The following is a 25960-nucleotide window of genomic DNA, read 5'->3' as shown; positions in this document are numbered from 1 at the left end:
ATTTTCAAGTTGCTCAGAAAGAATCAGCCTGTTGTATGGAATGACGAATGTCAGGAAGCTTTTGATAGCATTAAAGAATACATGTTGAAACCACCCATCCTTGTCCCGCCCGTGGAAGGAAGGCCTTTGATTATGTATCTGTCAGTGTTGGATGATTCAGTGGGCTGTGTTCTCGGTCAGCAAGATGAGACTGGTAAGAAAGAGCATGCCATCTACTATCTGAGCAAGAAGTTCACTGACTGTGAGACTCGGTATACAATGCTTGAAAAGACTTGTTGTGCTTTAGCTTGGGCTGCCAAACGCCTGCGTCATTATATGGTGAATCACACAACTTGGTTGATATCCCGAATGGATCCAATCAAATACATCTTTGAAAAACCTGCTGTTACTGGAAAGATTGCACGTTGGCAAATGTTGTTGTCTGAATATGATATTGTGTACAAAGCTCAAAAACCAATCAAAGGAAGTGTCCTTGCTGAGCATCTTGCTTGTCAGCCTCTTGATGATTACCAGCCAATTAAGTTTGATTTCCCTGATGAAGAAATTATGTATTTGAAAGCAAAAGACTGTGAAGAACCACTGATTAATGAAGGGCCGGATCCCAATAGCAAATGGGGATTGGTGTTTGATGGCGCTGTTAATGCTTATGGTAAAGGAATTGGAGCCATCATAGTAACTCCTTAGGGGCACCACATTCCTTTCACCGCTCGAATAACTTTCGAATGCACAAACAACATAGCTGAATATGAAGCATGCATCTTGGGCATTGAAGAAGCCATTGATCTGAGAATTAAGCACCTTGACATCTATGGAGATTCTGCACTTGTTATTAATCAGATAAGGGGTGAATGGGAGACTCATCATGAGAAGCTGATCCCTTACCGTGACTATGCAAGACGTCTTTTGACATACTTTACCAAGGTTGAGCTGCAACACATCCCTCGGGATGAAAATCAGATGGCTGACGCTCTTGCTACTTTGTCTTCTATGTTTCGTGTCAATCACTGGAATGATGTGCCCGTAATCAAAGTGCAGCGTCTCGATAGACCCGCACATGTGTTTACTATTGAAAATATGCCGGATCAGGCTGATGAAGATGTGAATGATAAAAGGCCTTGGTATTACAACATCAAACAATTCTTGCGGAATCATGAATATCCAATTGGTGCTTCCAACAGGGATAAAAAGACTTTGAGAAGATGGGCTAGCAGATTCCTTCTAGACGGAGAAATCCTATACAAGAGGAACTATGACATGGTCTTGTTGAGATGTGTTGACAAACAAGAAGCTGAGAAATTGATGCATGATGTACATGACGGTACTTTTGGGACCCATGCTTCGGGTCACACCATGTCAAGAAAACTGTTAAGAGCCGGCTATTACTGGATAACTATGGAACGTGACTGCCACAAACATGCTAAGAGATGCCACAAGTGTCAAATTTATGCTGACAAGATTCATGTGCCTCCACATGCCCTCAATGTTATCTCTTCCCCATGGCCTTTCTCCATGTGGGGCATTGACATGATCGGAAGAATTGAGCCAAAAGCTTCTAATGGACATCGTTTCATTCTAGTGGCAATTGACTATTTCACCAAGTGGGTTGAAGCTGCTTCCTATTCCAATGTGACCAAGCAAGTGGTAGTGAAGTTTATCAAGAATAACATCGCCTGTCGATATGGTGTTCCCAACAAGATCATCACTGACAATGGTTCCAATCTGAACAACAGCATGATGCAAGCATTATGTGAAGAATTCAAAATTGAACATCACAACTCTTCTCCTTATAGACCTCAGATGAATGGTGCAGTTGAGGCCGCTAACAAGAACATCAAGAAGATTGTTCAGAAGATGGTCACTACTTACAAAGACTGGCACGAGATGCTACCTTTTGCCTTGCATGGTTACCGTACTACGGTGCGCAGTTCAACCAGGGCAACTCCTTTCTCTTTGGTATATGGTATGGAAGCAGTTCTCCCTCTGGAAGTGGAGATTCCATCTCTTCGAGTAATCATGGAAGCAAAATTAACTGAGGCTGAATGGTGTCAAAGTCGGTATGATCAATTGAATCTGATTGAAGAGAAACGTATGGATGCTATGACTCATGGACAGTTGTATCAAGTGCGAATGAAGAATGCTTTTGACAAGAAAGTCCGACCTCGAGAATTCAAGGAAGGCGAACTTGTATTGAAAAGAAGGATAAGTCAGCAACCCGACCCAAGGGGCAAATGGACACCTAACTATGAAGGTCCTTACGTTGTCAAGAAGGTTTTTTCTGGTGGTGCTTTGATTCTTACACACATGGATGGTGTCAAACTTCCGAATCCTGTAAATGCCGATATAGTCAAGAAATACTTTGTCTAAAAAGAAAAGAACAGCGTGGTAGGTCGAAAACCCGAAAGGGCGGCCTAGGCAAAAATGCGCTTCCCGGTGGATCGAAAACCCGAAAGGGCGATCCAGGCAAAAGTTAGGGACAAAAAAAATGAATATGAAAGAGCTCGCTGAGATTGTACGCAACTCAGGCAAGAATGAGCGCCTCGATGAGCCGAAAACCCGAAAGGGCGGTTCATGCAAAAATGAGGTTGACAATAAAAGACAAGTAACTATATCCGGCAAATCACCATCACCCCTTGGGGCATCTACAACTGTCAATGATCGTCTTCATCAGAAGCTTCTGTACTTGTGAATTCAAAATTTCTATGAAATGTAGCGGTCATCGTGTTCAATGTATCACCAACCAATAAAATTACCATTTTCCAAGCTTTGTAAATCCGTGAAGTCATGCCTTTGGCTGACTCTCACTCTTCTACATCAATTTGAGCCTGTGCTTTTGTTTGAAACTCTATTTTCCTTTCTACTTTCAATGCTATATACAAAATATTTTCTTTCTATTTGATCATGTCAATGTCTGAAACAAACATTTTTGAAAATTGAAAAATCTTTTTCTGTCTATTTTGAGAGCAAACTTGAGCAACAGGGTACATTTCAATGAAACATGCATGAATGAATGAATGTCAATGTCTATTTCAACACATGTTACGAGCAGGTTACTCCCCAGGATGATCTGTGGTCAATGGCAAGATTGAAAAACAGAATGGAGATGAAAAAATTGAAAAAAATGAAAATGAAAAGCTCGCTAAGTTGAAAACCCGAAAGGGCGGCTTAGGCAAAAATGAGCACCCCGCTGATTGACAACCTATGAAGGCATTTCAGGCAAAAATGGGGCAACGAAAAGAATTTTATTCCCCGGTGAATCGAAAACCCGAAAGGGCGGTTCAGGCAAAAATGGGGTTTGAAAATGAAAGAATGAAAAATAATGAAAAACATTGACCATAGATGCGAACATCCAATGTTTACCCAGCACTGGCACGCCTAGCAACGGCGACCTGTATCCAAGAATCTTCCAAAGGTTCCCTCCTCTACAAGTTTTATTGCCCTCAGCCATGGTTTTGATACGTCTCTCAACAACGATCTCTCCAAAGAGGTTTTCCCCTGTAAATATGTTGCAGCACGAGCCACTACGTGCCCAATCTTCCAATGTTTTGTCTGCCTTTGTGAAACTTCTCTGTCAAGTTACAAACCAATCATGCATTTCAAGCATTCATACATGCATAATCATGCATTTTATGTGCTCATACATTCAATAATCTTGTTATGCCATACATACATGCTGCATTTCCAATTTCAATTTCCAATCTAAATCAGTTTCCACTTCCAATTCCAACTTCAAATCAATTCCAATCTCAATTCTAATCCAAATTGCAACTGTCAATTTCAATCTCAATTTCAATTTCAACTGTCAAATCCAATTCAATCTCAACTGTCAAATTCGATGCAATCTCAACTCTCCAATGTCAAAATTCAAATCAATTTCAAATGTCAGATTCGATGCAATCTCAACTCTCAAATTCCAATTTCGAATCATTTCAACTGTCAAATTCGAAGCAATGTCAATTTCAATCCAATTCAATGTCAAATTCGAAGCAATCTCAATTTCAAGTGTCAAATTCGAAGCAATCTCAATTTCAAGTGTCAAATTCGAAGCGATCTCAATTTCAATTTCAACCCAATCTCCAATTTCAATCCAATTTCAATGTCAATGTCAATTTCAATTTTCAATTCAATTCCAATCCAATCTCAATGTCAATTTCGACTCTCCAATCCAATGTCTATGTCTATGTCTCTGCTCAATCTCAATTTCAATCTCAAACTTCCAATTCAATTCAAATCAATGTCAATTCACTCTCAATTTGCTTTTGGGCCAATAAAAATGGTCATGTCTATCTTCAAATCAAGTCAATGACAATTTACCCTCAATAGGTATCTTGTCAAGCCAGACTTCCAACATGTCTTGTTATCGGTCAAGTGACTAGTTCGATCCAAAGAACAACTTGTACCTGCTTATATACCTATACTTCCGGACAAACGACAAGTTCAATCCAAAGAACAGTTTATACCCGGCTTATGCTTTGTTATCGGTCAAACGACAAGTTCGATCTAAAGAACAGTTTGCACCTACCCACATGATGTGGTGACGATCCAACGGCAAGTTCGATCCAAAGAACAGTTTGTATCTACCCTTTTGTCTATATCTCCAGCCAAACAGCCAGTTCGATCCAAAGAACAGTTTGTGTCTGTCTATTTGTTTGTATCTTCAATCAAGTGTCAAGTTCGATCCAAAGAACAGCTTGTATCTACCTATATGCCTATGTTTCCGGTCAAGTGCCAAGTTCGATCCCAAGAACAACTTGTACCTATCTCTTGTTTTGTACTCCTTGGTCAAGTGATTAGTTCGATCCAAAGAACGGCTTGCACCTTATTTTCTATCCCCTGGCTTGCCTACCCTGTCAGTGTCCACCTGAATCCCCAGTGACATGACATGTTCCATGGACTTCAGTTGTTTATCTTGCATTCTTAATCAAAGTATTGCATGGCATTCATATTTTTGAAAATCTGAAAGCGTATTTTTATGTCCAAAAGCTGTGCAAATGTTAATATTTAAGTATCTTCGTCCTGTCAACTCTAAGACTCCGTCTCTTGACTCTCCGGACAAAGAAACTTAAATAGGGGCAGCTGTTATACCCTAATTTTGGACCTAAAAATACTAGCTCAATTCTTCTTTTCTTGCATTTCAAGCTATCTGAACTGTCTCTGATCAATTACATCTTTCTCTGCATTTTATTTCAATGTTATTTGCAAAGTTCACATAGAAGGGTATTTTAGTCGTTTCCTGCATTCAACTCATTTTAATCCTTGAAAATTGCTTGAGTCTTTTAAATTGGTTGTATGAGTCCCTGTTTCAATCTCATGTCAGAATTCATTTCAAAATATCAGTTGAGTCATTTTTTAGTCAGTTTAGCCCCTAGGGGCATTTTAGACATTTCCCATGATAAAATTTCTTTCAGTCTTTTAAAAATTTGTTTAAGTCCCTTCAATTGGTTAGAATAAGTCCTCATTTCAATTCTATGTCAAAACCCATTTCAAAAATTGCATTTGAGGTCATTTTGAGTCAGTTTTGCCCCTAGGGGCATTTTAGTCTCTTCAAGTGTCAAAACTCTGTTCAAATCTTAAAAATTGTCTCTGAGTCTTTCAAATTGGTTTAAATAAACTTTTGTTTCAATTCTCTGTTAAAAATCCATTTTTAATTTGCATCTGAGTCATTTTCTAGTCGTTTTAGCCCTAGGGGCATTTTGGTCATTTCACACGAAATTTCGGCAGAGAGAGGTTACTTTAAAGTACCTCATTTAAGCCATTGGTTCGTTTTAGTCCGTTTTGTCAATTTTAATCGTTTCACTTTACGTTATTTCCAAATTACGTTTTTTACCAATTTTTATTATTACTTACATTTTTAGTCCTTTTTTGTCATTTTTGCAGTTTAGTCCATTATCTTTAGTCATTTGCAGTTTAGTCCAGAAGTTAGTTAAGGTCCAGTGCCACGTGTCACTATCTTACAGGTCCAGCAGTCACTGCGTCAGCCTATAAAGCTGACCAGTCACAGTCAAAGTCAGAAAAAATCCATTCACTTCATGCCAACTCAACAAACACAATCACAATCTCTCTCTCCACCAAAACAGAATCAAAACAGAAAAATTCAAGAACAATGGTGAAGGTTTGAAGAACCTTCAAACCCTAACCAACTCAAAACCACCGTAACAGAACCATGCAACCACCACAAAAGTGATCAAAACCACCAATCCACCATCATCATCATCATCACCAAAACGCGTAAATCTCCCACTGTCTTCAGTTCCAATCGGTGAATCAACGAATTCGAGTCACAATCGAAGCTGCGACGGTAACTGAATCACCGTTCCTTCCAAACGAATCAAAATCGAAGCCAAACGAATCGAAATCGAAGGGTCAAAATCAAGGCAAGAAAAGAGACGGCGCTGGAAAACGTCGCTACGAATTCACGAGTGCAAGTCCTCGAACGAATTCACAGCAGCGAACGGGGAAGGGAATGAAGCAGTGAAACCAAACCTGAGTTAAAGCCGAACCATACATAGAGGTAACTCTCGTTTCCCTTCTTTCTTCAAGGTTTTGTTCGTGTTTGCTCAAAGCTATTTCCAGAACTAAGATGTAGATCTATGGGTTTTGGTGAGCCTTTCTTCGAAAATAACAATGGATTCGGCAAGAGCTCAAAGAGATCTTTCTAAAACTGCAAAAAAAATTCGAAAATGTTATATAAAATTTTCCGGTGCCGGAATTTGCAACCGTCGCCGAAATTTCTTCGAGCTCTCGCCGGAGAAGAAAGGTTCTTGTTGCAGAGCTTCTCACTCTACAACAAGTCTAGAGAGAGAAGGGGAGTCTGAAAATGGAGCAAGAAACCGGTTCAAGGCCTTATATAGGCCTGTGAACCGGTTCAGCCCGTTGGATCGACCCGCAACCCGCCTCTTTGAGGCCCAATTATCATAACTGTGCATATGCTGCTCTTTGCGCCCCCCATCCCTGCGTGTTTCTTGCTATTTCTGCTATTCACACCCCCTGCTTGGTCAATGTTCATACAAAAATGCTCTAAAAATTTGCAATACTTTCCTTGTTAATTCTAATTGTTCTTGTTATATTAGTGCATGATTAATTTGGACCCCTAAAGAATATGAAAAAATATTCGTTTGTTGTTAATCCATTTCTTTCCAATTCTTGATAAAATTTTGTTAAAAAAACTTGTGGAAATTTTAGTAGGTCCTCATTATGATTGTATTGATGATTTAGTTTGCTTTATGTGAATTTTGTATGCTAAAAAATGGATAGAGAAATGCATAAATAATTGTTTGTGATTTGTGTTGTTTGGTACAATTTTAAAGAATTTTTGGTGCATGGTTTGTTGCCAATTCTTTTACTTATGATAGTGCTTAGTTGTTGAGTATTTTGGAGGCCTTGTTTAGTGTTTAAATTGAAGCATGTGGTGGTGTTTTGGATATGTGGTAATTGGTTGCTTAACTAGCAAGTTACTTGTTATGTTAATATGTGACTTAGTGCAAAATTGGCTTGGTAGTACACTATGATTCCTTGACATCTAATTACCTTGTAACACTCACATTGGGGCTGAACCTAAAAGTCTTTTGAAAATACCAAAATGTGAGGGTTATGGATCTCTTGCTTGCTTAGGAATTTTGGTGTTTTATTAAGTGCATTTTTGCCATTTTTTTGTTGTCTTTTACCATGTTGATATGCTTTATTTTCTTGCCACCTTTTTTTCTTACTATTCAATGCCTATTACTACTAACCCTTTGTTCATTGTTTCATAAGCACCTCACATCATATTTTCATCTTTCATTTCTTGCATTTCAATTCCTTGCACTTTAAGTTTTACCAAGACTTAGTATGTAAAAAACTTAGGAATTTTGTAAACATTTTACTTTATGCCTTTAAATTTCTTGCAAGACCATAGAATGTATCTAGGCCAATGATGTAAAGGACAATGGACTCTAATGATGTACACCGACACAAGCACCGACACATGCACACACTTCACTTTAGGTATATAGCTAGAATATGCATGTTTAGATGTATGTTTAGGATCGTATGTTTAGATGAATGTTTAGGCTTCATACTTAGAAAAATCAATTTCCAAAAAATATGAATAGCATCACTCAAATCTTTTTCCTAATAAACCTTGGGATCAAAATCCCATTGTAATTTTCCCTTTTATTTTCTTAATCAAATTTCAATGAACTTTAATCATACTTGACTTCTTTTGCAAAATCACTAATCAAACCTCACCTTTTCTTAAATTCTCATGCCCTTGAGGCCTCTTTCTATTCTTCAAATTCCAATTTTCAAACTTAAAATCAACCAACAAAAACAAAAACATTTTTGGAAGAGAACTACGGTGGATTTGATCCCTTAAAAGGGTACGTAGGCAAGGAATCAAAATTCCTTCAATTCAAATAAAATAAAAATTCAAACATTCTTCTCCCTCCAATTCTTCACTTAGAATACTTTTAGGTTTAATAAACACTTTCAAATAGCATTTAAAAATAAAGCGCGGGCGTAGAAATCAAAGACGGTTCCTATAGGATACTATAGTCGTTATGGGTGCCTAACACCTTCCCGTAGCGAAAACAACTCCCGGACCTCGATTCTCAAGGATTTTTCTTATTTTTCCCTTCCCAAGAAAAAATGAGATATCACCGGTTAAAAAGGTTCAAACGTAATCAATGTTTGACACCCGAAAACCAAGATAAAACACATCTAACGTGTTTTAGGATGAGTTTTGTAAGATTATGAGAATTAGGGTTTGAGTGAGAATTGATGATTAGGTGATGAAAAATCGTTGAATTGATGTAAGGGGGAGTCTTTATTCATCATATATGGGATGTATGAACATATGGGTAGTGAAGGGTTTATGTGCTTTTCTTTGTTTTCATCATCTTTTCATAAATTCATGTTAAATTTGCGCTCTAAGTTGCTGCTGTTATTTTGAATATATTCTTATCTCTAAATTCATTGATTTCATGTGCCAAACTCATGATTTAATTGAGATGTATATATATATTTGGATTATGCATTTTATTGTGTCGCTATTGCTCTCGTATTTATTTTGTGTATCTGTTTGAGTACTGTGACAATATGCATGTGTGCTGTGATCGTCCGTGGATAGTCACACTACATCACTCATTTAATGTAATAGCCTGAGATCTTTTTCCACTTTGCTATACTTTCATTATTTGTATAGTAAGCATCTTTTATTATTAATTCTTGTGTGTGACGCTTTATGTTGCTTGAGATGTTTTAATCCTTATGATTATTTTTATAGTATGTGTATACACTGTGCCATATAGCTTTTGAATTGAATAATATTGTCATTATCGTGGTAAATTTATATTTATATAGAAAATGCTATTGACTGTGAGATATATATTAGAAAGGGGTTTCTAAAGACAAATGTTTTCTTGTCCTTCTAAAGGTCATGCTTATAATGGTATAAACTATTTATTAATTAAGATCAATTAATATAGGCAAAGTGTAATTGATGAATTATTTGACTAAGTGTAATTTGTGAATTATCTGATGATGTGAAAAAAGATGTGTTATATAGAGATGTGCTATTTGAAGTTGTGAAATTTAAAGATGTGTTATATAAAGATGTGATATTTGATGATGAGGCTATTTAAAGATGTGTAAATGTCGGTCAAGTCAAGAAGTTATAGGATGTTCATGAAGTTTCTAAGATGTAAGATGTTGAGTCCATGCATACTCATTTATAGATGAGGGCTCATGCCCTGGAGCTTTTGCTCAACCACGACGATGGAGCTTTTGCTCAACCACGACGATGAGAGCTTATGCTCAACCACGACGATGAGGGCTTATGCCCTAAAATGGTACCACATGCATTTGCATTTTCATGATGATCAAAGATGGTTTAAGACGTTAAGAGTTGCATAGTCGAGTCTAGATACATTGTCAAGTCAAGTTGTTAAGTTGTGATGTTTTAACGAATTACTTTGTGATGCCTTTTAGTATGATGATATGTGACGATGATTGTGACTGCTATATGATGATATATTGCTAAGATGAAATGATGATGTCTATGTATTTGATTATAATTGTTAAATTATAAGATGTTTATATTGTTAAATGTAATTTATGATTTAAGAGCTTAATATTATTGTTTGAGAAATCTCACCCCTTCTGCTTGAAAATGTTGCTCTTCGTATGGGTAATTTGCAGGTAATCAAGATTAGCTGCAGTCGTGGGTGACTATCTCTCACTGTGTCCTTAGGTGCTCTGATACGTAACGGGATGGGAATTTTGACAATGTTTTCTATTCCTTACGTATTGTTTTAAGAGATTTATAATAAAGTTGATGGATTTGAACTAATTATTATGTTTTAGACTATTTATGAGACTTTTATGATGAGGCCTTCGTGCCAAAGACTATTTTAGATGATGAATAATTCCGCTGCAAAGTATTAATTAATTGCTGATTGAATTTTGAAGGATAAATATTAATTTATTCCATTTATGATTTTTAAGAAATGTGACATTCCGTTTTGTGATGAAAAACTCTGATAATTGTTATGAAATTTTTACGTTGGAAAAACGGGGTGTTACAGTTTGGTTTGGTTTTGAATGACAACTTTTAAAAAACCGGTCCTCCAATTTGAAGGTGAGAAAAACACAAGAGGGGGGTTGAATTGTGTTAGCTTTTTCTTCTTTGTAACTAAGTCTAAAGTTCAGCTTCTGATGGAGTTCAGAACTTGAAGCAATGTTCAAAGTTAAGTGCAGTGGATAATAGAGAGAGAGAGATAGAGAGAGAGAGATAGAGAGAGATAGAGAGAGAGAGAGAGAGAGAAGCAATTAACCTGGTTCCTTCCACAATCCGTAAGTAATTATGTCCCCTTCTCACTTACAATAGTTTTTTCACTATAATCACACAAGATTACAATTGCTCAAGCACACAAGCAAGAGACTTCATATGGTCAAGCACACAAGCATGAAACTTCTAACAAACAAGAATTACAAAGTAATAATTGTTTGGTTGAACACTTGATATACAATCAGAGGTGTTCACAAATACAAAACAGTTCAGACTCTAGACTTAAGAATTTCTAAGATTTGAAAGTTTATAAGAAATTCTAAGTGTTTGATGCATAATGAATTTGACATAGTTTTGGCACTTGTTAATATATTGCAGATTTTCGTTTATTCTTCAAGTCTTTAATCCTTTATGTAGAGGTGGAAAAGAGACGTTGATGAGTGCCAGCACATCAAAGAGTCATTTGAGAAGCTTGATCATTCAACAATGATTTGTTGCTTGATTTGGTTAATTTCCTATGAATGAATGAATTTGAATACTTTCCTTAATAAGAAATTAACCTTTTTTTTTCCAATAAAGACACAGTTGTAGCTTCGTATGATGCACATGGGAATGTTGGAGGTAGTGGAGTAGTGGTCATACAAGGTTGTCTTCTTTGTACCTTCACTGAAAGTGACATCCATTGACCTTCTGACATCTTCAGAACCATTGTGCTTGATCTTCAGAATAATTCAGACTTGTTCTTCAAGATTTCAGCTCCTTTGTCCTTTAGCTTGTCCAGATCCTGAACTTCAGAGTCTGAGAAATCTTCAAAGTCTGAATGCTTCCATAGTATGGATGACCTTCAGAGTCTGACTCCTTCAGATTCTGACTTGCAACATAGCTTCTCATGAAAACCCTTGCTCTTCAATTTGTTCTTTCAGAACCAATACTTTGATTATACTTATTTTGTTCCAACACAATTTAATGTGGTTAAATTTTGGATCGATCTTTGGATATCCAAATTACAAATTGCAACCTTTTTTTTAATTAATAATTTTAAAAAAATATGGTAAAATAATAGGTTTGATACAAAATATAACATATGATTTATTACAAATGAATAGTATCGAATAACAATGATTGATTATCTTTGAAACATATGAAATTGTAACAAAATATATTAAATTAAACTAGTATGTAGTATTAAAAGAATTAAAAGGGAAAAAAACAATAGCTTAATATGATATATCATACTTATAAAAGATGGAAATATGTATTAAAATATTTGTGTGTGGTTCGGTTTGATTCGATTTTGAAAACTCAATCCAAAATCCGATCCAATCCGAGCGGTTTTAAAAAAATGACATTCAAACGCATTCAATAATATTCGGTTTTATGTGATTTTCGGTTTTTTTATCGGTTTGCTGTTTTTATTTCGGATCGGTTTGAATTTAAACTTGAAGGTCGGTCCCCCCGCCCCCCATCACTTATATAACAGGGTAGTAAAAAAAGATCCTTTCATATGCTTTTGCACAAATTGATCATATTATTCCAATAAAGATACTATCAAAGGGGTGACTTCCAATTCATGCCTACACTATCAAATTACAGTTCATGCCAATTTAATCAATTTCATATTCCAATTCATCCAAACTCAATCAAATTCCAATACATGCTGACACTAAATCCACACACCAATAGTTCAATATAATCCAAAAAATTTGTGATTCGTTTTTGTGTGCTATCTAATATCTATTTCTTTACGCGATAGCAAATTCTGGAACATTTGGAACTATATTCTCTGATGGGATGAATGGTGTAATTTTTTAAAGGGTATCTATTTCTTTACGCGATAGCAAATTCTGGAACATTTGGAACTATATTCTCTGATGGGATGAATGGTGTAATTTTTTAAAGGGTTAAAATTGGTTTTTTTTTATGGTTTGTAGGATATGAGTATAATTATTGGGGTATATAGGATAAAATTTCCTAATAAAGATTTAATTTGTGTGCTTCGACAATATAATTTTTTTACACATTCCTCCGATCGAATCATGTCACGTAGATATGTATGAAGATATTTTAGGAAGTAACATGTGTTTAGTCTTCATTTTGGTCCAACCTCTCCTAAAATTGAAAAAATAAAAAAATAAAAAAAAAAGATTTGTACCTACCTAAACGGTTCCAACTACCAAATTTAAATAGTGAAATATGTGTTATATGTTTCTCACTTCCACGTAAAACATCTTACAATTGCTAATAACAACAATTAACGTATTTCTGTCTTTGTTTCTTGGTCACTGTCTTGCCACGCTTCATGTTCTTTTCTCTTTCATATGATTCTCTATTGCTATCGCTATTGCCACCCCCCACTCATAACACTTCCATGGCTTCACGTTCCCCTCGGCTTCTATCACTAGCCAGAAGAGCATTCTCTTCTTCATCATCATCTTCTCAAGCTAATGGAGTTTCCTTAGTTCAAGGAGCTTCCAGAGGAATCGGTCTTGAATTCGTAAGAATGTTCTTACCTTGAAAACAATGTTTTTCTTTCATTCTTGCCATTCACTACATTGCCAAAAAAATTACTTTTCTTCATGGGGTGTCATTTTTTTCTCTGTTTTTTAGTCTAGGAAGCACTGACACAGACATAGACACGGACATTGGACACAATTGTTGCGGACACCGGCACGTGCCGGTGGTATTGAGTTTTTAGTTACCGTGTTGTGTTTTGTATTGTATATAGGTGAAACAATTGTTAGAGAAGAATGATAAAGAGCATGTTGTTGCTACTTGCCGTAATCCTAATGCATCAACTGGGCTTCTTCATTTGAAGGATAGATTTGATGATCGACTTCAAATTTTGCCTTTGGATTTGACTGTTGAAAGTTCTATTGAGGTTATGCTTCTTTTCCCATTCATTGTTTTCTTTCTTTCTCATTTTTACATACAGTATGTGTGAATTTAGACACCAAGTTGAGATTTGGTGACCCTTTTAGTTACAAGACTAGAAGGTAGATGCTAAAGTTAATATGGATAAAGATAGATATGAGATTTGTGACAAGGTTTAAGAAATATGTTTAGCTAATATTTAACTTTAGGTTTAAATATGCTATTAGTACTTGTGAATGTGTCTCCTTCTATGTTGTTAGACTCAATTGGTTAATGAGTTTCAGAACAAATTGTTCGTAGAACACAAGTTTATATCCTCAAATAATCTTTGGTCAGACAGTACTTATCTCCCAGACGAATTCCAGATTACTGCTGCCCTCTTCCTTGGTGCCGGAAGGTTAAGATAAAAAACAAAATATGTCTCATTTTGCATTTTGTCCTTGCCAAAATATTTTTTTCATTTGATTTGCTGCTATGATTGAGTGACATTTCAACAATGCTACATTGGATAAGTGAGGCTGTGTATCCTCCAACTAGTAGCTGACATATGGAATCTTGCCACACTATAACCATTGCCATTCTTAGTTGTATCAAAATGGGGGAGCGATTTCGTATACAAGCCTTGAGCATAAAAGATATTGCACATATCCACCATTATTTACTACGCTGATAAGTGATTTCAATTGTATATCGCGGAAACTAACAATTTGTTCAAATTCTACTATGCTATGGTGCTATATTGCTGCTATACTCACTACTTGACAACACATTGTACCAAATAGCACATCGCGGAACAATAACCATTTGTTCAAATTCGCTATAGCTGCTATTTGACAACACTAACCCTGATTAAGTTAACCCACTTGTCAGTTTCGAAATGGGAACGTGTCTAGGAAGGATTAACAAATATAGCGGCCTTTTCTATCAAGACTGGTATTAGGTCATGACAGTGTTGCTTTTTATACAATTTAACGTGATCAGCTATAGGCTTTGTTTAGGCATTAAGACATCTCACTGTTAGATTTAAAAAATCCAAAAACCTATTCATTTGTTAAGCTTTGTGTATTTATTATAATATTTCAGGCCTCTGCATTGTCAATAAAAGAGACATATGGCCATCTAAACCTTCTCATTAATGCATCTGGCATTCTTTCAATACCTGAAGTGCTGCAACCAGGTAAAGATTTGTTTCATTCTTTGGTAATGGACATATCCATTTCCCAAGTTTTTCTTCATGTATTCCACCCCGCTTGCACGCACTAAAAACAGAATAATCAAAAGGATTAAACAAGATAGAAAGAAACAGATCATATATTTGCAGCAGATTTGTGAGAACACGGAAAAAAGTAATATGTGTGTAATGGAGGCTAGTGATGTATAACTGTGAGCTAAAACTATCTATTATCATGTTTTATGTTTCTTACAAATTTGTGTTAGTTGATTGTATTAGTTATTTACATTATACAGAAACCACATTGAACAAATTGGAGAAGTCATCTTTAATGCTTTCATATGAGGTTAATGCCGTCGGTCCTATCTTGGTTATCAAGGTAACATCAATCTAATTTTCATTACAGTTTTTTTTATTTGTTTATCTATTTGTGGATAATTTTAGAAGTAAAATTGGGTTTCTTTATGTGTATGAGGTTATAGAAGCCTTAGGGCATGTAGTTTGAGTCAAAATTTTGTATCTAAGTCTGTGAATTTCTAAATCAGCACATGTGGCCTCTTCTTAAAGCTGGAGGTGGCATTGGGACGGAAAGAAGTGGTGCAGTTGTGGCTAGTTTGAGTGCAAGGGTTGCATCTATTGGCGATAATCGTCTCGGGGGTTGGCATTCATATCGGTCTTCAAAGACTGCTCTTAATCAATGTATGACTCTTTTTTGTTGATCACTGTCCTGTTATATTCAATATGATAAGTGCATCATTGGATCATGAATTAGTTTATTTGAGCTAATCTACTAGCAGAAGCACTTATAGAATTATTTGGGAGAACCTATGGAAATAGCTTATAACATGTTCATAAACTGTTTTCAGCTTATTTTCATAAGCTATTTATAAAAACAACTTATAGATTATATGGCATCAATTTGACTTCATTTTATCTTTTGTTAAACGATGATATGATAAACTGTTTGAGATGGTAATCATTAAAAGCTTTTGTTTCCGCTTATATTCAAACAGTGTCAAAGACGATCTCGTTGGAGTTTGCGAGGAAGAAGGATCCAATCATATGTATTCTATTGCATCCTGGTACAGTTGACACAGATCTTTCTAAGCCATTTCAAAAAAATATTGCTAAAGAAAAGCTCTTCACCAAAGAGTACTCAGTCCAAAAGTTGTTGCACATCATTAACAATGTCAAGAGCCATGACAATGGCAAGTTCTTTGCTTGGGATGGTCAAGAAATTCCTTGGTAATCTGTCATATTTGTGTCCAATAACATAGCATGTATGATATTGATAATTAGTATAAAAGCTGTACTCAAGAAAAAACTACTAGAAAATTGTATTTCATAATAAAATTCATTGATTCATTCATATTTGTTGTTGAAGATAAAGGAAATACAACTACTTGATGTGTCTGTTTTCTATTCTATGTTTACCATCATTTCCTGTTAAGGAAATGGTTACCTAGCAATGTTGTCAAAATGGAATTGGATCAGTCCGTTCAACCGAGAATTTGAAAATCTTCCGGTTGGTTCAACCGCATTTGATCGATCCTTTACTTTTAGAGTCGATCAAACCCGGTGGGACAATCAGTTTGAACCGTGGTTGATTTAACTACTTTTGCTTTTTAAAAAAAGACAGATACTACCCACACCCCAAATAATCCAAGTTACACCCCAAAGTTACTAATATACCCTTTATTCATGTTCACTGCACATTAATTATGTATAAGTAAATTCAATTTACATAGTGTATGTAAACTCAGTTTACATGAGTTAAGTAAACTGAGTTTACATACACTATGTAAACTGAATTTACATAAGTAAGTTAAGACTGAGTTATAGTTCATGTAAACTGAGTTTACGTAGTTTATGTAAACTGAGTTTACATACACCACGTAAACTGAGTTTAGGTGTATGTTATTCCTTTTTAGAATACGTACGTAAACTAAATTCACGTGAGACCTATATGTAAACTTAAATTACGTTACCTTTCTACATAAACTTAAATCAAACAAATCGAAGTAGATAGACAAACGTGAAATTAATAACAACTATAAACATCCATAAATCATAGAGCAAACGATAAATAGAAACTCGAAGAAATTTATGAAATTCACTTACTTGTATTAATCGAGGACGTATCAATGGAAGAGATGTTGATTCAATTGACGATTTTCGTAGGTATTGATTGCATATCCATGGTGGTTTGTGGGTGAAAAAGAGGTGAGGGTTCAGAATGATAGTAAAAGATGGGTTTTTAGAAATTTAGATGAAGAGGGTAATTTTGGTATTATTGTAAAATTTTAATAAATTTGGGTGTAACTATGATTATATGGGATGAAACTAGAAATAATCTTAAAAAAATCAATATTTATTTATTAGTGATATGGTTCATTCTGGTTGAATTGATTGAACCAGCAGAAAATCTTGTTGGTTTAATCTTCGGTCTAGTTCTAAAAACATTGATTATTAGTCGGGTATGAATATGGGAGAAAGAATATAGTGATGATAAGGGATTACTGTAATTGAAAATGATAAGATTCTAGATGATGTGACTCTAGTGCAGACTTTGAACTAAGCTGACCAATTCGTTACCAATCAAATTGTCACGGAAATAAAAAAACAGTGTACTACTGTTCAATATTAATCCTCACAGCTTACAAGATGAATGTATCTTACAAAAAATAAAATGCAGAATTTTTTACATGTGTAATATTCGTGAATCATGATCAACATTAAAGCTAGCCATTTTTGTACGAGGAGGCCAACGATAAAGAAATAAGATAAATTATATTTTAAATGTTGTTTTGACAATTTTTATTATTAACAAAACTCTTTTCGTAGTTGGTTAAAAGATCGCAAATGTCAAAATATAAGAAATAATGCATTTATCAAACACGTGGATATCTTTTTACTGTTCAGACGTATAAATATGGAGGAAAATATGTAGGACCGGTTGATTTCCTCAAAAATAAAATAAAATGTAGGACCGATTGATAGAGCCTACGATCTAGTCGTATCACACTCGTACAACGTATTCGACTTTATAGTTAGGTGTCCATTTTTTTTGTTTTTGGAAATTAGGTTCTCTGTTACTTGCCATATATTATTGCATGGATATATATTGAACGCTATGTTCGTAATTGATTGCTTTTTTTAGGTTAAAAGAAATCACTTTTACATAAAACATTTTCAGTTTCTTTAAAAAAATAAATAAAACATTTCAGTTATTATTATATTGAAAAGGGAACTTTTCAAATAACGTAGTGAGTTTTTTTCTTCTTCTTTTAGGTGAAAACTTGATAACAAATTTTAGCTGAAAAAAAAAAACGTATTTAGTTATTAGGAATATTTTAGGACTGGAAGTTTTTTTTAGGGTAGTATTTCATTACTGAAAAACAGTTAGCATATGTTTCTCTTCTATAAATTGAAAATGAAAAACAACTTTTCTATAATTGTAGACGCTTGAAGAAAGAAAAAAAATGGCTTCTCTACTTACTGTAAAAGATTTTTCTCCAATTGAAGATGCTGAAACTATCAAGAATGCATGCAAAGGTTGTCTTTCTTCAATTTTGTTTTGTCAAAGATTTGATGTTTCTACTTTCTAATAATATTTAACATATTCATGTCTAATAACAAAGGGAATAAATTTTATTCGAGGCATTGTCGGAATACTAAATATGTGATTTTTATCATGTACAGGATTCGGGACAAATGAGACTGCGATTATATCCGTACTAGCACACCGAAATGAAGCTCAAAGAAAACTTGTGAGGCTGGCTTATCAAGAAATTTATCATCAGGATCTTATAGAACAGCTCAAAACTGAACTTTCAGGAAACTTTGAGGTAAAAATATGTTACAATTCATAACACTAATATTCTATAATTTACTATTATTCTAATTGATTGAAAAAAGTTTCAAAATCTATACTTTGAGGCATGTTTTGAGTTGAATAACATTCTAATTGCCAAAAATTTATACCATGGAAATCAGAGAGCCATTAGTCATTGGACAATGGATCCAGCTGAAAGAGATGCTACACTTATTAATGAGGCACTAAAGAAGGCAACACCAGATTACAAAGTGATTATTGAGATTGTTTGCACTAGAAATACTGAAGAGCTTCTGGCTTTAAAGCGTTCATACCATTCTCTTTACAAGCATTGCCTTGAAGAAGATGTTGCCTCTCAAACTACTGGTGATATTCGCAAAGTATGCGACTCTCAAGCATAATTAGATTTTTATAACGAGAACAGTTTTGTTATGTTACATGGACAATGTTTTGAACAAGTGCAACAAAATGGAATGTAACTATTTTTCATGCAGTTGTTGGTTGCAGTTATAAGCACTTACAAGTACGATGGAGATGAGTTTGATGAGAATGTGGCTCATTCTGAAGCAACCATACTTCATCAATTGATTGAAAAGAAAGCTTTTAACGATGATGAAATGGTTAGAATTTTAAGCACAAGAAGTAAGAAGCAGCTATGTGTGACTTTCAATATCTTTAAGGACTTGTATGGCACAACCATTAATAAGGTAAGATGACTTTCAATACACACACATCACAGTCTTTCAGAAGTTTCCTTCAAAAGATTTCTCAAAGAAATGATATTACGAATTTATTTCATGCAATAAAATCAAGGATATCATGGAATCAAAATTTGTTGTTTTCAATTGTAGGGATTATCAGGTAGTCCAATTGATGAATACATTGGAGCACTGCGTACTACCGTTCGATGCATCGATGACAGCCAAAGATACTTGGCCAAGGTAACCAAAGTCACAAAAATATTGGAGTAACCATTCTCTATTTGATAATTTTTTAACCCTATAGTTTTTACTAAACATACGTATATATGTATGTTAACTTGATTTAGGTGTTATCTCACGCCTTGAATGATCTGGCAAATGAAGAAAATGCATTGAGTCGTGTTATTGTCACTCGTGCAGAGAAGGACTTGAAGGAAATCAATGACCATTTTTTGAAGAGAAACAATGTCACCATTCATGATTCTGTTGCTAGGAAGACATGGGGAAATTACAAGATTTTTATCCTTGAATTGTTGGGAAATGAATAAGTTCAACTTTTGCAAGTAGAGTTTAGCAGAACTTAACTAGAATAAGTTTACTACTATCTCTAAGTTTAGCAGAACTTCACTAGAATAAGTTTACTACTATCTCTAAGATTTAGAAGAAAATAAGATTAATTCTCAACAAAAATAAATATTACCTGAACCAATAAACTAGCTTATTTTTGCAACCACAGTAATGTAATTTATCAACAGATATCACACTTAATTCATGCATTTGGCATTTAATCAAATTTGCTTTAACCTAGGTATATCTATATTTTTCATGGTATGTTATCACTCACTCGTTTTAATAAACTTTCTTTTCTCATGTGAAAAGTGTTGAGTAGTTGAGATGTCTACCTTCTAAACTTACAAATGACAGCTAATATCAAGTATGCCACTTTGGATTAGAGGAAATTTAAGTGTTATTCAGTAAGCTGCAAGCCTATAACTACAACTTATTTGTTCAATAGTAACACCCTATCAAAAGTCATAAATAACCATAGTTCAGCGCAAAAATGAAAAGATAAAATCAGAACAACCAATCTATATGCTGCATCTTCTCTCATGTAAAGAAAAAATAAAATCAGAAAATCAATCTATATGCTGCATCTTCTCTCATGTACTCAACATTGCAAAATCAAATTAGGATCACACAACAGATCCTGTGGTATTAAAATGGCATGTTCTGAAACGTTCAAGTTATTGATTCACATCCTCACGGTTGCAATGGTACGTGATCTATAATTAAAAATTCTATATCAAATGAGCCATGTTAAAGAAGTTTGTGTAGCCAAACATTTGCAATAACATTTTTTAACTGAAACACAGAATCACTTCACATCCAGACAAATTTATATCCAATAACGAAAAAGAGAAAACATCAGGCTAGGTTTCAAGTGTTACTTTTATCAGAATTGTTAACAGATCAGGAAGGAAAAAATCCCTCATTTCATTTATTCTCCTGAGCTATGTTTTCTTTTCCTCTCAATCAAAGGTCCTCTACTAAGTTTTTAAAGCTTTTGTTATATAAAGCCTCATCTAAAATTTCTTCACTTTCATTGGTTACTAGTTATGTTACTCTTGCAGTGCAAGCAAAGTTGTAAACAATTTCAAGCTACTTACCTTAATTCTAGCAACCATCGGCAATCAAGACGAAGATATCGAAGTCCAATTCATACTCAATAATTTAATATAATTAAAAAATGACCATAGTTGTCAATTGCAAATAGCGGAAAATAAAGGACTGCTTAAATTCCACTACACAATGGGGCTATAGCACCACTATAGCCACTATTTGACAACATTTTGTACTAAATACCATATTGTGGAATAATACCGGTTTGTCTAAATTCCGCTATAGCTGTTATTTAACAACACTGAAAACAACTTTCATTGAAACACAGAATTCTAATATCGAAGTGGTTCACTTACAAATTTTAGAATATATAGACTTGGAAGTAGTTCTAAATAGTAAATAGTACAAGATTCATGAAAATAAAAAGTGACAACTCACAGAAGAATCAAACTATATGATAAAACAAAACTTCACACAGAGATTTCATAGGAAAACTAGTCAAGCCTGTTAAGTGAAAACAAAAACAGGAAAAGAGACGTTACCTGCAACTATAGCTTCCTGAAGTTGGATGGAGGGAGGCATTATAGAGATGAATATGTTTAGAAGCCAGAGAGAGAATGAGCAAAACAGAAGCAATCACTAGTCGCTACAACTCAAAACTGAGAAACTAAAACCTCTCTTAAGTCTAATAACCATGAAAGACACCGACTGAACTCCGCAAGACGTTGAGAACAGAATCATAGTAAATAGAGACTTTGAAAGCATTAGACGAAAAAGGTTATTGAGAATTCATAACAACTCAAATACATGAAATCATTGTTCTAAAACCCTAATCATACAAAACAAAACAGCCTGGGAATCGATCGCCACTTAAACAAACACAGGTAAAAAAATTTGGGAACCATAAAAAGAGAGCATAGAAAAGGATCAATATTTATACATATCAAATCACTCTAATAAACTTTACACCAAAGACGATCTCAAAGAAATGATAAAAAGAAAAATCTCATTCTTCCTATTAGATGATTAGTCACAAAGCTATGTGTTCTTTAATAATATCTAAAGTTCCAATCAGTTCTAAACGAAAACAACAGTAAGATTAATTGATACATAAGTTTTTACATTATCTGTGCTCAAAACATCTTTTCAAACTTCCACTTCATCAAGAATCTCCCAACTTATTTCAACTTCTGCCATTCTAAAAGTTGTTTGCGAAAATGTTTTATTTGAAACAGGAAAACATTTTCGAACATGATTCTGCCAAAATCAAATCTACCTAGCTTGTACATTCAAGTGGTTAAAATCCAAACATAAACCACTTTCACTTCAATTCCACCTTCACAAAAACAACATAAACCAAAAACCAATTCTACAAAATCAATATCATTCAAAATCAAATTTACAAACACTCACCCAAATACAAACACTTATTCCAACCTCAACAACCCAATAGTAACTAAAATCTCTAAAATTCCCTATGACAATTCACAAAATGCAGAACAATTCACTCATCACTCATACATATCATTTATTAACATTAACATAACCAAACCTACATACCAGTTTCTATTCTCCAAATCAACAATATCTAAAATCCAATTACAAACTCTGAGCCTGTCTGGATTAGCTTACTTAACCTTATCTACCGACATAAACACATGAGACAGGTTGAGAGACCTTATGAAAACAACTTATAACATTTTCACAAGTCGTCGTCAACTTATTTCCCCAAACTCTTCAGGATAGCTTATGAAATCTGTTTATAGCCAATACGAAAACAATTTGACTTAGTTTTATCTTTTACTTTAAAAATAGCTTATACATAAGTGCTTTTATGATATGAACTAATAGTAATACAAAATAAGTTGTTCATCCAAACAGGACATATAATAACTGCAACAACTCTTGCACATTTCATCAAACATCTAACAGACACAATTCCATGAAATAAAAATTGCACCTTTTCTCATAAAAACAACAATCCCAAATAAGAACTAATTCTACAATTAACCAAAAAATCATTCAAGAACAACAGTGGCACCCAATTCCTTAAGCTTATCAATAATAGAACCACCTTCTTCCTTAGTAACCCCTTTCTTCAAAACACAAGGAGCTTTCTCAACCAAATCCTTAGCCTCCTTCAACCCTAATTCAGTAAAAGACCTAACCTCCTTAATTATCTTAATCTTCGACGCAGCATCGAATTTCTCAAGCTTAATATCAAATGCAGTCTTCTCTTCAGCAGCGGCGGTTGTAGCTCCGTCGGTGGGTCCGGATGAAGTTGGGCCGAGTGGACCGGGAGCGGCGACGGGTGAACCGTAACGGTCTAGACCCATTTTGAGACGCCAGAGGATTGTGAAATCATGGCGTTCGAATCTGTTGAGGGTGAGAAGCTCGTTGGCGATGCGTTCGGGTTTGGAGATGGAGGATGCTTCTGTGGAGAGTGTGCGGATGAATTTGATGAATCGCGTGGAGTTTCGTGAGATTCGTGACATTGTTGGGGTTTCGTTGTCACGTAGAGGTTTTTGAGGTTCCGATTGAAGAACAGAGAGAACAATGTGAAGCAATGTGGAAAATTTTGTTTAGACAGCCTAATTTGCCCTCAAACGAAAATGAGTAATGATATTTTGACAGATGACAACTTTGTTGACAGCCTTCTTTTTCTCACTTCTTATTGGTCAAAAACAATGGAGGAGAAAAAGGAAGAGAGAGGATAACAACATCATGTGAGTATGAGAGAAAAAGTTGTTCAAAAGTTGTCAAAAAATGGTTGTCAAAATATCATTTCTCAACGAAAATACCATATGATAATGTGTGATGAGTAGTCACATTATCTTCAAAATTTTAAAATAGTTTTTGATTCTGCACTTGCTAATCAAAATTGTTTCCGACGCATCAATTATCTTTCAATATTCACAATAATTCTTTTTATATAGGACTGAAATGATAATAAGTAAATAATTCTAAGGAATGATATATAAGTAAGTATATTGAAGGACTGATATGACAATATTAACGAAACATTTTAATATCAATGATTATTTTGACTAATGAAGTACACAATCAAATACTATTTTGAAACTTCGATACACTAAAAGACTATTGTGACTACTCGTTAAACATTCAAGGATCAAAGTGACTATTAGTCCGTTAATTGTCGTACCTAAGGAAGTTAACTATCACTTCTAGATAAAAATGCAATTTCAAGCAAGAACACGAACACGAGCAAAAAGGATATTCATAAAACCACTTAATGCATTTGTAAATAACACAAGCAACAAATGTTTATTCAAAGATGAGAAAATGATTATGATTATAATTGGACAAAACAATTCAATATTCATGCAAGGCAACAACAAAAACATACATTAAACGCCATTCAACAACATAATTCTGCAACATAGTTCAACAACATAAAACCCTAAATAAAAGACAAAATAATACATCGCTGACCAAACAAACTAACTTCTTAGTCTTGTTCCACCATGCAAGCCATGATTTCTTAGTAGGTCCTGAACCGAATCAAACTTTCTCAAATATCTTGGAAAGATTTACCAAGGAAGTGTCCAACTCAATCGGTCATTTAGTACTATATTGACCAAATATTGTAAACATGGTTCTCGCGTTGTCTTTGGTCCCGAGCTACAAGTCATGGTTTCCCTGCCTAACTTGCACCTATGCAGGTTTTCATACATATCTAAACAACAAACAACATAAAAAAAAAATCAATAAAAAATTCATTGAGGCATTTCGTCAAACGCTTGGAGTGCAAAATACACATAATTTATTTATTCTGCTATTTCAATTTTCAAACTACCACATTACGCTTAAACTTAGTTTAAACAACATTCACAGTTAAAACATGCAAATATTTGATCATAATCTACCCAAAAATCAATAAATTCATCAATCACAAACACTAACATATGAGCAATTTAAAAAAAAAATATAACTAAAAATGTGCATGCTAAGATATTATGAACACTTACTTATTTGATTGGTTAGTTGCTTGACTTTGAAGAAATTTGATGGAGATTGATTTGTCGAAGTTTGGAGGAAGAAAGGATTGTGTTTATATGTTTTCGACAATGTGGAAGTTGTCGTTGATGTTTTGGTATAAGGTCGGAACGCAACGACAATAAACTATCGACCGTTGGGAGCTAACGAAAGTTAACCATCTCTATCTCCCTCTCTCTCTCTCTCTCTCTCTCTCTATACACACACACACACACACATACATACACACACACATACATACATATACATACATACATACATATACATACATACATATATACATATATATATATATATATATATATATATATATATATATATATATATATATATATATATATATATATATATATATATATATGCGAAGCGTTTGGCTACGGTCTTCATGATGAAGAATGAATGAACAAGAACAAAGATGATGATGATTCTGGGTTTTGTTGTAAGCTTTTTGATGTGAAAAAAATATCATTTTAGTGCAAATGTTGTAGGATATCGATTGTGAAAAATTATTACGTTTTGATTCTGAGTTTTTCTCAAGTGTGTTAATTCGTGTCTTCATTTGAAATTGTAGGATACCAATTGTAATTGTAATTCAAATGTTGGGTTGTTTTATTGTTGTTTTCTTCTTCTGGGTTTTAGTGTTGAAGAATGTATGAAGACGGGGATGATGAAGAAGTAGAGAAAGAAAGATTAATATTAATTAAGTTTTTTCGTGGACCACTTACAATGTGTTAGGTTAAGGGTTTTAAAAGAAAGGGTTTATTTGGTTGACGGAGGATAACTTAAAAGATCAAAACATAGCGTTAATAAAATATGAGACAAAAATAAAAACAACAAATAAATTAAAGGACCAAATATGCAATTTAGCTTATTTTATTTTATTTTATTTTTTCAAAACTTCCTTTTCTGTTGTATGGGCTTCAAATGTTGCCTTGTCAGCGATTTGATGTGAGAATGCATGATGGCTTGAAATTGACCAACGA

At 34.3% G+C, this 25960-nt stretch overlaps 2 protein-coding genes across 2 annotated transcripts; both read left to right on the top strand.

Annotated features, from left to right (window-relative positions):
* Positions 1-12973: 12973 nt before the first annotated feature.
* Positions 12974-16173, top strand: LOC146945133 (NAD(P)-binding Rossmann-fold superfamily protein). Its single transcript, XM_085743494.1, has 6 exons — positions 12974-13256; positions 13488-13640; positions 14717-14810; positions 15101-15183; positions 15350-15503; positions 15818-16173. Exons 1-6 carry the CDS (start codon positions 13062-13064, stop codon positions 16051-16053), a joined length of 915 nt encoding a protein of 304 aa, XP_085599620.1. The 5' UTR covers positions 12974-13061; the 3' UTR covers positions 16054-16173.
* Positions 16174-18280: 2107 nt separating this feature from the next.
* ANNAT8 (annexin 8) lies at positions 18281-20108 on the top strand. Its single transcript, XM_085743493.1, has 6 exons — positions 18281-18359; positions 18507-18652; positions 18801-19019; positions 19134-19346; positions 19491-19580; positions 19688-20108. Exons 1-6 carry the CDS (start codon positions 18287-18289, stop codon positions 19886-19888), a joined length of 942 nt encoding a protein of 313 aa, XP_085599619.1. The 5' UTR covers positions 18281-18286; the 3' UTR covers positions 19889-20108.
* The last annotated feature ends 5852 nt before the right edge of the window (positions 20109-25960 follow it).

The sequence above is a fragment of the Medicago sativa genome, chromosome 2 (assembly GCF_051527215.1).
Source record: "Medicago sativa cultivar Bolivia chromosome 2, Bolivia_mono, whole genome shotgun sequence".
Lineage (NCBI taxonomy): Eukaryota > Viridiplantae > Streptophyta > Magnoliopsida > Fabales > Fabaceae > Medicago > Medicago sativa.
Note: the sequence above shows the minus strand (reverse complement) of the source record. Positions and strands in the feature narration are given on the sequence as shown.